The sequence below is a fragment of the Phocoena phocoena genome, chromosome 2, assembly GCF_963924675.1.
Source record: "Phocoena phocoena chromosome 2, mPhoPho1.1, whole genome shotgun sequence".
Taxonomy (NCBI): Eukaryota; Metazoa; Chordata; class Mammalia; order Artiodactyla; family Phocoenidae; genus Phocoena; species Phocoena phocoena.
The window spans coordinates 161,026,017-161,039,156 of record NC_089220.1 but is presented as its reverse complement, the minus strand read 5'-3'; the positions used below and the strand labels follow the sequence as shown (position 1 = coordinate 161,039,156).

The window sequence follows — 13,140 nt, the reverse complement described above, 5'->3', positions numbered from 1 at the left end:
TGGGACAGGCACTGGCTACATGTTTTCATTTCAGTTGATCTTCACAAAGAGACTGTGCTAGATACTGTCATCCATTTTTCAGATGAGGAATCCAAAGCTCTGAACATTCACACAGACGGTCAGTAGCCAAATCAAAATTCACATGCAGGTCTGCTACACCTCACTCAGCACACCAACCTGGGGCAGGAAGCCAGGTTGTGGGTTTGTAAGAGTGAAGCGGGGAAGGTTGGGAGCAGCTGACGTCAAGGCTTGAGCTTGACCTTGGAGGACTTGACCCGACAGGTGACAGACACCTGCCATAGGTGTTTTGGGGACAGTAGTTTGATGACTATTTGAGAAGCTGTGCTAGGATACGATAACATGGGGATTAACCACAAGGCAGGCTTGTCTGGCCAACGGCAGAGGACGTGGAAAGGAAGCTGTGACTCTCTCTCTTTTTAACTGAGGTATAGTTGATTTACAAGATTATAACAGGTTCAGGTGTACAGCAAGGTGATTCAAGATTTCTGAAGCCATGACTCTTTTGAGACTTTGGGACGAAAATCCAAAAGAACTGGCAGCCATATTGGATGTAGGGAGGCAAGAAGAGAAAGAAGAAAATAAGGCTTCGAGTCTCAAGGACGGCATTGAGGGGAAAAAAGGGCGGAAAGCACGGTGCATCTGAGACTAACAGAAGTGTGGGGATGAGTTCATCTGGAAGGAAGCTGAAGAACTGTTAATGACTTAGGAAGGACCTCGCTCTTTCTCCATCCACCATCTTCAGATCTTTGAGAAACACTGACAATGAAAAGCTATTCTTGCCTCCTTTTCTGACACTTTCTTTCTTTGATGCTGTCACATGCCAGGTCAGCAAGCAAATGCGTGTGTTTGTGCATGTGTGTACATACACATACGTGGATTTAGATAGGTCAAACAGCTCTCAACACACGGAAATATGTCCATATGTGTGTGTACATACACATACGTGGATTTAGATAGGTCAAACAGCTCTCAACACACGGAAATATGTCCATATGTGTGTGTACATACACATACGTGGATTTAGATAGGTCAAACAGCTCTCAACACACGGAAATATGTCCATATGTAATCATGTGAACACACTGAAGTCCTCCGTCTGCTGTTATTTCTACTAAAGGTTTTCTGAGCACACACCCAGATGAATTTCTGAAGAAAGTTCTCTCCATCTATCCATATTTATACGGGACTGTACCAGATTTCTTTGACATTTAAAGAAGTTGTGCCAATGCTCCCAGAAACACTTAAAACTCTCTTTTTGGTTATTCTCGGTGGCCACCGACCCAGAGGATCTTAGGCTTTTGTATTTGGTGTGGCTGGATTTTTTTTCTATTAAATAAAGCTCTTTCTCCTATATTCCAGGACAATACATTTAAATCTTGAGCCTCTGTCCCTGGAAGTTCTCCCGCACATTAATGTCCACTTAAAAGGGGAGGCTGGATTGAGCACACAGCAGGAACCTACAGGCTGTTGTGAAAAACAGTGACATCCAGGTAAAGCTACGATTCCTATCAATTGATATGTGTGTTGAATTCCTCAAAGCTGGGAGACTGTGCATTCTCAGATTCTATCCCATCCCAATATATACCATTGTGACTGAAGATCAGTGAGTGATTATTTTGCAGAGGGCAAGTGATAATTAATTTGGAAGGGGAATGCCATTTAAAGCATGACGATTTTGCTTCCTCCAGGAAGTTCTTTCCCCAACCATGCCTCCCATCAATAGAAAGCCTCTTCTTCTTCCAATAGCTTTAGAAACTCTAAGGCTAGTGGACTAGCGCTTTGCTTTTCCTGGGAAATACCAGTTTTGAATTTTGCAATAAAATAAAGCGAAGAGGCAAGAGGGAGGGGATATGGGGATATCTGTATACGTATAACTGATTCACTTTGTTATACAGCAGAAACTAACACACCATTGTAAAGCAATTATACCCCAATAAAGATGTTTAAAAAAAGAATAAACTTAAATGAGGTGTTAAAAAAATAAAAGGGAAGAAGATGTACATGACTTTAAGGTAAGAGGGACTCATGCATTTTTAACTAAAGAAATGAAACTTCAAGAGTAGATCAAACTTATTTTTGAATAGGAAAGATAAGCATAAATGTTCTTCAAGGAGTTTTACAGAGTATATACCTTATAAACACTGGTCAGCATATTACAATGATGAAATTGTGATGCTTCAAATACATTTTAAAAGTTTTTTTAAACATGCTTCCTCCATACACTGGGTAATTTTCCTTTGTTTAAAGTATTTTCCCAACATTTTTGTAATGGGAATATATGACTTTTTACCAAAAGTTTAAAAACGTTACTCCTTGTCTCTCTTTTCACTTTGTCTCTTGCGAGCTCAAGCAATGTTAATGACCACTTAGTCACACTTGTTCTCCTGTAAGTTACTCACCTCTCTTGAAAATTTCATAACGTATGGAAAATCCTGCCCCGTGTGTCTCATAATCAGAGACAAACTTGATAAAGAGAAATGGCCCTGAAGACACGACAGGAGAAGGGGCAATCTTTCCACAGAACTTTCCCCATAAACGCCCATTTTCATTCTCTCCATCGATGACTTCCACGTAGTCATACCTAAGACACAAAGATGGAAGAAAACATCAGGTTAACGAGAAAAGTCCTTTTAATTTCAGTAATTTAGAAACCAGCATTCTCCACCACCATCTGTCAGGAGCAAAACTGCTATCTGCATTCACTGCTGGATTTCATGGAGAGGGAAAGAAGTCTAGCAAAATGAAATAATTAAAATGGACTACATCATGTCCATATGCATCATCTGGCAACACAGAACTATTAAGAATAATGGTGTCCATTATACTTGCAGACAATGTCAGTTAAAGTAACCAATTAACAAGAAAAAGGAAAATCTCATGAGCACAATTCTCTTTTATTAAATTGTGTTCCTTTGTCTGGGGTTGGGGGGTTGTCAATACATAATGCTGTGCATTCTTTTCAAACTGTGAAGTTCTTTTAGGAATTCAAAATGTCTCCTTGGCTGGAGCTCTCCATAAATAATACTTTGATTTCTGTGAGCGACCCTCTAAACATATGGCCACAGAATAATAAACAGATTCTTTACTATTTAACTCGATTCCACTAAGCTCCAGGCTTCTTAGAAAAAAAAAAAAAAAAACTCTCTCAGTATCCACTGTGGTCAAAACACAGATCATCTTCTCCCCAAACTACAACTTGAATTGCAGAACATAATCTCTTCAAAGAAAAAAGTTTATTTAAAAATGGAAAGTAACTTTATTTACTACCAGCCTTATTACCTTTAGAGGAATATTGTCATTTGAAATGGAAATATGACACACTTGAAATCATCAAAGTGATATGATTTTTAAAAATTCAGGCTTAATAATACACTAAGCAGACAAATGATGAAGGAAGTAGCAATAAAATATTACCCTAAAGATTGCACTAAGATAATGCATGTGTCTGGACCATTTTTTTTCACTAAAAGGTGGAAATCCATCTCCAATAAACTAGCATTCCCCCAGGAAAACAGGAAGACTTTTTTTTTGTTCGGCATTATCTATTTCTTAGTGTCTTGCTCTTTCTTTTCGTTTTATTTGCCAAGTCGCCTAGGAGCCAGATAATCTGATTTGTCTTCCGTACTTCTTCTAGAACTGACGCGAAGACATTACAATCCATTCATTGCAAAACATTATTTCTGTGTTTAACTTGGTTCAAAAGTCCTGGGATATATTAATTTCAGGAATGGCTAAAATATGGCAGTAACATAAACTGTATCTGGCGATTTAAAAGAGATCAAAGTGTGGGAAATCTTCATGATGACCAATGTCATCCTCAGCAATCCTTTTCAAACTGTCCAGGACACATGACTTACGTTTATGTAAAGTCTCACGAGACAACTGCAAAGATGCTATCAAGAGTTAAAGTGGATAGCTTAAGGCTCTCTAAATTAAAAATGACATTACCTCATCAGTTAAAATTGTGCCAGCTTTGTGTATATCAAGAAGAAAACAGAGCTGACAATGAATGAATGAAGCACTAGAGTATGTGAATCATTGTAGTGACTGAACTTCCTCTGCTGCATCTGTTGATTCCAGGAGTAAAATCACTGGCCGGCTAGCACCGCTGTCCCTTTGCAAAACTACGGAGCTACACAGAGGAATTGTTTGTTTCTCTAGACACTGGGAGATGCTTTGCATGTTAAGACAAGACAAAGGAGGAGGATGAAGACAGCGTTACCTTCAAAATCCTCAGGGACTTTTTACAGTCAACTGAGGGCAGCTGGAAAGAACCCCATCTCTGTACTCATGAAAGCCTCACAAGTTGGCATGTATGCAGTAATTCCTTTTATCTCTGCTGCTTCATTGACTAGACAGGTCTGCATGGTTTGCCCCACGCTTGCTTATAATTTAACTGTGATTTGAGCCGTTGACTGCCTTTGGCCTGGTGACTGTGCGTCCGGCTCTGCTCTATAGGCTTTTTACTTGCGTCTCGACATGGTCTGAATACTAAGTGGCCGCATCCTAGTGCATTTTGCCTTCCAGGCACAAATAAGAGAGGTGGGTCAGGCATTCTGAAGAAGTAAGGGCATTTCTGTGAGGAGACCTTTCTCCCAGGTATGACAGAACTCAGCTATTACACTGCTGGGGAATTACAACAGTGGATGAAGCCAGTCTTTTAATTCACATTATCTTCTAGTAGTAAATACTAGACTCTCCCCTTGGCAACAGTAAAAGCTATTTTGAAAAGGGGCAGAGGGACTGGATGCTCTACCCAGCAAGAGATAAATCATCGCATCTTAAGTGCCAATTTTAGGCAATGGGATCATTCGGGGATACAATAGTTACATTTATAAACTGGGATGCTGCTATCATTTTAGCACTTTCTACCATCCAACAGGGCCCCCAAATGTATCACAGATAGCAGTTCATGTAAATATTCAAGAGGGTGTATGCGTAAAAATTGCAAAGGGTGATACTGCCAAGGAAGTTAAGAAAGCAGCTTGCTTCTCCCTCTGGAGTTGAGACCAGTTCCACCCCATAAGTTTCTCGCTGGCAAACGTGGTGCCAGGAATGCAGCTGGTGTGCCAGCATCCCTCCCCAGAGACTAAATGTGTCGCCACAGCGACGCATCCCGCCTGCATTGGCCTGAGGCCCAGGATCCTGAGTTTGCAAATTTCGATCCCCCAGACGGCTGCACTGCTCTGTTACTGCTGCCGGCGCGGCAAGCACCAGGTTCCTTGGGATGTTAAGATCTTCAGTCCTGGAACCAAAGACCTGAGCATGTGAGCCTGGAGGTACCTATCCGACTCGCATCCCGAACCGACAAGCTCAGGCTCAGGCTGCGGGAGGAGATCTGGGGAATCTTGGGAATCTAATTCATGAAAACTAGAGGAGGGATCACAAAGTTAACCCGTCTGTCCCTTTGGAGCCCGGCTCTGGAAAAAGAATGTTTCCAGGTGACCAAGAGGCTGCGTCTGGGTCCAAAGTGCACCGCCCACCTGTGCAGGAAAGCCTTCCTCAGACCTCACCTCCCCACGTTTCATCACAGGAACACCAACATCAAATGGATTTAGCCATCTTCTCATCCCTCTCTTTTTTATAATTAAAAAAAAATTTTTATTTTTGGCCGTGCCGCGCAGCCTGTGAGATCTTAGTTCCCGACCAGGGATCAAACCCGGGCCCACTGCATTGGAAGCATGGAGTCCTACCCACTGGACCGCCAGGGAACTCCCCCTCACTCCCCATCTCTCTTCATCAATCTTCTACCTTAAACCTTTCCCTTTCTGCACTAATAATGGTAAAGCAGCCCACGTTTACTGGGAATAAGGCATAGATCTCTCTACCTAAGCTTCTTACAATTAAAGACACTTTCTCAAGGTTTCAGTTTTCGGGTGTGCGGCCCTGGGTGGCTCTTCCATGAGTATCCCTGGCTTTAAGCTCGTGCTTCTCAGGCCCCACGCCTTCTTGCTTCCATAACCCCCGCTCTCACACTACTCAGGTATATGTGGGTGGTGAAAACATTTTGAATCCTAATACTAATCACGGGTTTAGTTTCCCATAAGAGTGATAAAAGAATAAAGATTTCCTTCTAAGAATTCTTGAAAGGACTACTCAGAGATTTTTTTTTTCTTTCTTCTGGAAAGTTTGAATTATGGTTTTAGGAAAATGGCCAAGGAGCGGGAAAAGTGATAGGAAAATGAGAAATGTCTTCAGTCACTAAAGAGTGGTTTGGGAGGCTTTCTAGGTATGTGGTGCTGAATAGACGAATAGCACACTTATACTTAAGTCGGGTTTTCTCCTGTGAGTACAAATGACCCCTGACTCTATGGTGGGGTCTGTTAATGGGAAAAAACCCCCGAATCCTCTACAGGGTGTTGTCTGTACGGGGAGCTACCGTACCAACCCCCTCACAGCTTCTGGACATTCTCGAGTTGTTAGGAAGGGGGATTTTAGGTAATGGTGTCTTTTTAATCTCCTTCCAAGAGGCTCTCCCCTCACACGCATACGTACGTTAATAATGGAGAAATTCGATACCTTACATCATAAACCAGAGTGAGAAATGATGTTGGCTAACATAATTTTCACCTACAAAAATGTGTTTCTTTGGATCTTTGGTTTATTTTACACACGGCATTTATAGCTATCCCGACTGAACAAGCTGTAAACGATTACTGTATTGTTGTCCAAGAATTACCCTCCTTCTTCCCCAGAAGAAAACAGATTTTTTTTTCCTCAGAGTATTAGAAAGAGGAGTTGGATATAAAAATATACGATGATGGAGTATGGAGGGGCCAATTACCTCGCATCGGTGTTTCTGAGCAGTTTTATATGACCCACCCCCTAACCATTCTGGCTTCTTTGCAAGGTTCTAATCAAGATAAATATATGAAAAGCCTTTTATAAGGTTCATAGACTCATGTAGTAGAAGCATTTTTAGAAATCTATTCAAAAGAAATAATCTGGAATAATGTCAAATATGTATGCAAAGAGTATTGCCTGAAGCTTTATAATAATGGGGAAAAATGGAAATAAGGCCTACAGGAAGAAGAAGGAATTTACGTACATTCATATTGAGGAATATTATTCAGCCATTAAAAAGCATGTTCAACAAAAGATTTTTTATAACAAAGGAAAAATGCTTATGATAAGTAAGTGAAAAAAACTTTACACAGTATATCCTCAATTTTCATTCATATGAAGTAAAAGAACAGGAGGGAAATATGCAAGCTATTAACAAGTGTTTATCTCTGGGTAGGGAGATTATTTCTGTATTATTATTTCTGTATTTTTCAAGATTTTTACAATGGACAAGTACTCTTTCTTAATCAAATTTATTTTGAAAGCATTAACTACTTATGTATGAAGTAGCAAATCAATACCTTATTGCCCAGCTAACAATTTTATATTTCTTGCTCAGAAAACACTATCTTTTTTGATGTTTTATTTGGAAATAAATCAAAGGCTTTGCCTTTTGTTTTTAAAACAATGGGATCAATGAGGCTCCTTGTGTGATACATTTTTGGGGAGTACTAGAAAGTTAAAGTGAATCTGATTTGATCTCATACTTTCTGAAATGCTGGCAGTAATACTTGCCGTTTGTATAGTAACTTCCCTGTTACAATATACTCTCAGATCATTGTCTAACACGGTCTTTACAGTAATCCCAGGAGGGAGATTATTAGGTGGTACCATCTCAGAAGGAGCCCAGAGCAGTAGAAGCACCGGGTAAGAGACACATGAATGAAATAATTAGTATCTTTTCCACACTGCCCAGTCTGGGACAAGTTTGATTCTAGTATCTGCTCTTGTTACTCCCTTTCATAGCATTTTTTGAGGGTGGGAGATGGGTATGGCTTATTATTTTAGAATTAGTCATGAACAACCGGTCAACTGGTCAATGTTGCTAGAAAATGCCACATCAATGAACACTTCATTGATGGTCTTCTTAACAGGGTGCTTAGAGCTGTACAAACAAGAATCCTGGTGCTTGCAAAGGTATACGTGCAGGTGTGCATGTGAGAGATAGAGACAGAGACAGCGGGAGCCCTGGCCTTTCAGGAGTCACATGAGTTGAAAGTTTCAGTGGAGTTGATGGTGGCCACTGCGTGGGATTCCTCCTGGAGCTGTCCTGGCCCTCCAGCTCAGGCTAATGTTCAGGGACCACGTGGCTAGAACCCAAACCCAGTCTGGACAACAGAAATAGGAGTGGGGCTGAAAGGTAGCTGTAATTTCGTTCTCTCCCTAGTGCCAGCACCCTGGGCCTGAACACAGATGGCTCCACTAAAGATGGGGCGGAGGTAGAGCCTGCATCCCCAGGGTGGGTAGGTGGGAAGGGCAGGACCTTCTGACGACCCCCAAGTCTGGAGCCAGCCTGCTGCAGCACCCCCAGGATGGAGCTGGCAAAGCCTAGATTCAGAGCTGGGGAGAGGGGCTGAGTTGGCGGAACGGCGGAGAATCCCGCAGCACTTTCAGAGGAACAGAGAGGCTGGGCTGTGACCTGGCTGCTGTCCCTCCAGCCCCCGGGCCTAGGGTCAAATACCAATTTCTATGAAAGTCATTCTAAATCCCTACAAAATTTTAAAATTTGTACCGCAAACTGATATTTCTTTGCTTATTACATTGGTATAGTCCCCTTTCAAGTTTATAAAGTTTATAAAGTCCCCTTTCTGGGTTTATAAAGTAATTGTTGCTTCATTAAAATAATGGCATATATTTTTCCTAGAGATGCATTTGTTCATATATATATTATCTTTTTCTTCCTATATGCACACTCTGTGGATTATGAGCAGGGCTGTAGGACATTAGCCTCGACCTGGGGCTCATCTGCATTTGTTAGAACACTTTCTAAAATTCAGTTTTTCTTACTTCTATTCTAGTAGTACTTTCCATACACCCCGTGAGTCTAACTTCTAATCCACAGTATTATCACTTCTCTACCTGTCGTGTGTCTATGCGTATTTGCACGAAGTAAAACGCTCTTGACACTGTCTGCACTTTTTTCCAGTTGGGGGTGGCCGCCCGTGAGACACTGGGGTAGCAGGTTAGCATCTGAGTGGCATTTCCACTGCCCCACCATCCAGTTCCTTCACTGATCTTATCACCCAAACTCAGGCTCCAGCTATGAGGAGACCAAGGAGGGTCTAGCGTCTACTGAACTTCAAGATGAGCGCAAGTGCCAGGGTGCAGGTACAACCGCCCAGGGGAGCCTGGTGCTAGACGACCAGGCAGCTTTGCTCAGTGGCTGCTGGATGTACTTCAGCCAAACCATCTCTCTCCAGCAACCTACTTCACTGATGGGAAATGGTACGTCAAACATCTCACCTTTCTTGGAACAAAAAGTTGCTGCAAACACTGTCTTTCGTTTAATGCCACTGGCCTCCTCAAAGGCCCACATGGTGTTACTCTTGTTACTCGTGCACAGGCTTCCAGATCGTTCTCCTCCAGGAAGTTCCAATGCCATAGAGTCCACCTGACACCTCTGCTGTGTGGCTCCTCGAAGCTCAATAAAGATTTCTATATGTATGATAGTCAGATAACCCCTTCTCAAATAATCAGAGTACAGTAAAACTCATAAAGCTGATCTCACACATTAAAATTTTCATTTTTAAGCTTGTGTAATGCCTCAGGGCCATAATAATGAATATCAATAATTTTACTGCAGCCATAGAAAAATGGATCATTAATAGGTTAGATAAATGAGGTATTACAAAAGTAAAGAAAGAAATATTTAAGGAAAAACTTTTACTGGAGTAAAAAGAAATATTAAATGGTTTTCACTGTAGTAATACAAAGGGATAATCAAAGGCAGTGGGTCACAGCTGGTCAAGACCAACTGGAAAGAAAGAAACTGAGATAATAAACATTCGGCAGGTAGCGGACAGCTTCCAGCTGCTGCATAACAAGTCACCCCAAACGTAGGGGCTTAAAACAGCACACACTTATTAGCTCATAGTCTGTAGGTCAGAGGTCTGGTCTGGCCTGGCTGGGGTCCCTGCTCAACGTATCACAAGATGGAAATCAAGTGTCTGCAGGGCCGTGTTCTTATCTGAGTTCTGTGTCTTTGTCACAGCTCACACTGTTGTGCTGGAATTCAGTTTCCGGCAGTTGTGGGACTGCAGTCCTCATTTCCTTGCTGGCTGCCAGCTGGGGGCTGCTCTCAGATCCCTGGGGCCACCCACCTTCCTTGCCACACAAGGGAGCTGGCCCTCTCCAGCTTCAAAGCCAGCAACAGAGATTTTCCCTCACATTGGATTCTTCCTATGCTTCAAAACTCCTCAGGAAAAGCTGAGTCCCTAGTGAGGGTTCACCTGATTAGGCCAGGCTCACCCAGGATAACCTCCCTTTCTCGAGGCCAACTGATTTGGCAACTTAATTAAATCTGCAAAATCCCTGTACAGCAGCACCTAGATTAATAGGTGATTGAGTAACTGGGAGAAGATGTGTCTAACCAGGGGCCGAGGATCTTGGGATTCTGCCTATCACTCAGACCCAGCTCTGGATGGACGCATGGAGCTTGGAAGCTGCAGTACAAACCCAAGCAGCAGGGATTGTCCACTTACATCCCCTGGCAGGGCAAAGGCTAGAAGGATCCAGGGTAAGATGAAGGGCAGGGGTGGGAAACTGCACAAGGCTGGAAGCTATTTCAATGTTCTCAGCTCCCATCATCGGCTGTTGGTTTGAAAGCCCTCAGCCAACCATGGTCCTCGCCTGCAGAAAGGAAAGCAGGGTTCTGGAGAGAGTCACGCTCTCCTGATTGAAGCAAAACAGACACTCCGAGATTGTCCAACACATATGTCTAGAGACAGAAGAGTGATAATAGCTTAATTCAAAAATAAATATATAAAAGAACTCAAGAAATGTGGTGTAAAATAATGGTCAAAATATATATAATTTTCACGGAAAGTGCTTCGAGTTTGAATTTCTCATTTCTGAGGAATCTCACTTTATAATTAAGATTTACTGGCATGGAAGATAAAAAATCCTTCACATGGGGAAATATCTTTAGGGTTTAACTCCGATTATGAAATCCAAAGATGCATTTCAAACGGAAGACCAGGGACGCCTCCTTTAAAACAACTACACTCCGAGGTAATGGAGTCTTCCAGTGTCAAACTTGCAAAGTTCAGTATTTATAGAAAAATTCACATGCCTTTAATTACAATAAATTTGGTTCCCAAGTAAAATGGTGCCATCTGGAAGATATTAACATCATTTACAACTTGTTCGCCTCCCTATTTCATAGAAAAGTTTTACTTCTTGCCAACTTTCCTCTGTTCTCAGGGGAAAAAAAAAGAATTACTTTCATGGATTGTCTCAAGATGAGTTTATATAGCTAGTCAAACCATCAAAAAATGACAGAGGGGAAGTCTTGGACACGTTTACTTCCTTCTTATTTACTTTAAATACTTATATCTTTTTTTTTTTTTTTTTTGCGGTACGCAGGCCTCTCACTGTTGTGGCCTCTCCCGTTGCGGAGCACAGGCTCCAGACGCACAGGCTCATCGGCCATGGCTCACGGGCCCAGCCGCTTCGTGGCATGTGGGATCCTCCCGGACCGGGGCACGAATCCGCGTCCCCTGCATCGGCAGGCGGACTCTCAACCACTGCACCACCAGGGAAGCCCTAAATACTTATATCTTTAAGTTTTTGGTTTTTGTTTTAAATAAAGGCTGTTCTCTCCTCTCTGTTCCTCTTCTCTCAGGCTTCTCAGGGGGATAAAGTGGAGAGAGAGCTCAGGTGTTAAAAACTGGGTTCTGATGTGGGCTCTGAGCTTCAGGACTCACTCCTGCACCTTTTATCTATCAAGAAGCCCCACCATTTTTGACCTCCCACAAAGTCTCAAAGGGAACAGTGGGGCAGGAGGTGCCACCTGCCTGGCCAACCATCAAATTAGCCAAACTGGGACAGCTGCGATTAAGTCCTCACACTCAGTCACTGACTAGCTGAGTGTCACTAACGAACGTCTGTGGGCCTCAGTTGCTCACCTGCAAAACGGACAAAATGATAATTAAACTTACAAGATAACAGGGAGGACTCAGTGAAATACTACATGGTGATGTCCCCTTCCAAGTGAGGCTGGAATGCAGGAGAAGCAAAGAGACAAATGCACAGAGAACCCAATGGAGCACAGCTTTACTTTCCCAAAGGTATATATTACACAGTTCAAGACAGACTGTAGTTTAGGTAGTACAGGAAGTTTGGCTATTGTTATCTCCCTGGGGGATCTATCAGTCAGAAGATGAGTAACTCTCAGAAGATGACATAACCTGATACTTGGAAAAATACTATTTGGAATGACAGTACGTCTTGTCCTAGTACTACCACCAAAAACCAGTCAATTAAAGCCATAGTCAGAAATGGAGTTAAAGAAAATATATATACTACAAGACTTTTTTTTTATTTATTTAAAGAAATCACTAAATCCGTTAAGTGCTTCCACTGATGTACCCAACTGATTTAATGATCTGCAACTGGATTAGTGCTATCAGCACGCAGGGCTGAAGTTGCTCAGAAAGCCCCCTCAGTTGGAATGGTGGACGCACCAGGGGACAACTTCCAGCTCTGGAAAAGCAGTGACTCTGCCTTAAGGCATAGCGGGATCATAATCTGCAAGTTTCCTTTTCAATTATTTGGAAAAAGAAATAAAGGCATAATTCCATTTTAGACTATAGGACCTCATGTGCTAATTTTAAGAGTTAAAAAAAAAAATCCTCGGGCTTCCCTGGTGGCGCAGTGGTTGGGAGTCCGCCTGCCGATGCAGGGGACACGGGTTCGTGCCCCGGTCCGGGAAGATCCCACATGTCGCGGAGCAGCTGGGCCCGGGAGCCATGGCCGCTGAGCCTGCGCATCTGGAGCCTGTGCTCCGCAACGGGAGAGGCCACAACAGTGAGAGGCCCACGTACCACAAAATAAAAAAAAAAAAAAAAAATCCTCCTGATTAATTAGTGATTATTCAGTGGGGATCTAGGTAGTTTGCTAATCAGAGCTGCAGGAACTAACGTTGGCAAATACTCATTTTTTAAAAGGCTTTTTTTTTTCTTTCTTTGCAGTAATTACAGTAGAACCTTTTCAGCAACAGGTAGGTGAGATTATTCATCCTGGAGTGGGGAAGTTCCTTAGTCTGTAATGACAACC

General features: G+C 42.4%; 1 protein-coding gene across 4 annotated transcripts in view; it reads right to left on the bottom strand.

Annotated features, from left to right (window-relative positions):
* The window catches only part of NRP1 (neuropilin 1), a 137,405-nt gene that overhangs the window by 80,652 nt on the left and 43,613 nt on the right, over nt 1-13,140 (bottom strand). For all 4 annotated transcript variants that reach the window (XM_065872801.1, XM_065872802.1, XM_065872803.1 and 1 more), the window contains exon 3: nt 2,421-2,602. In XM_065872801.1, coding sequence (XP_065728873.1) covers nt 2,421-2,602 — 182 coding nt within the window. The remainder of the gene's footprint in view (nt 1-2,420; nt 2,603-13,140) is intronic.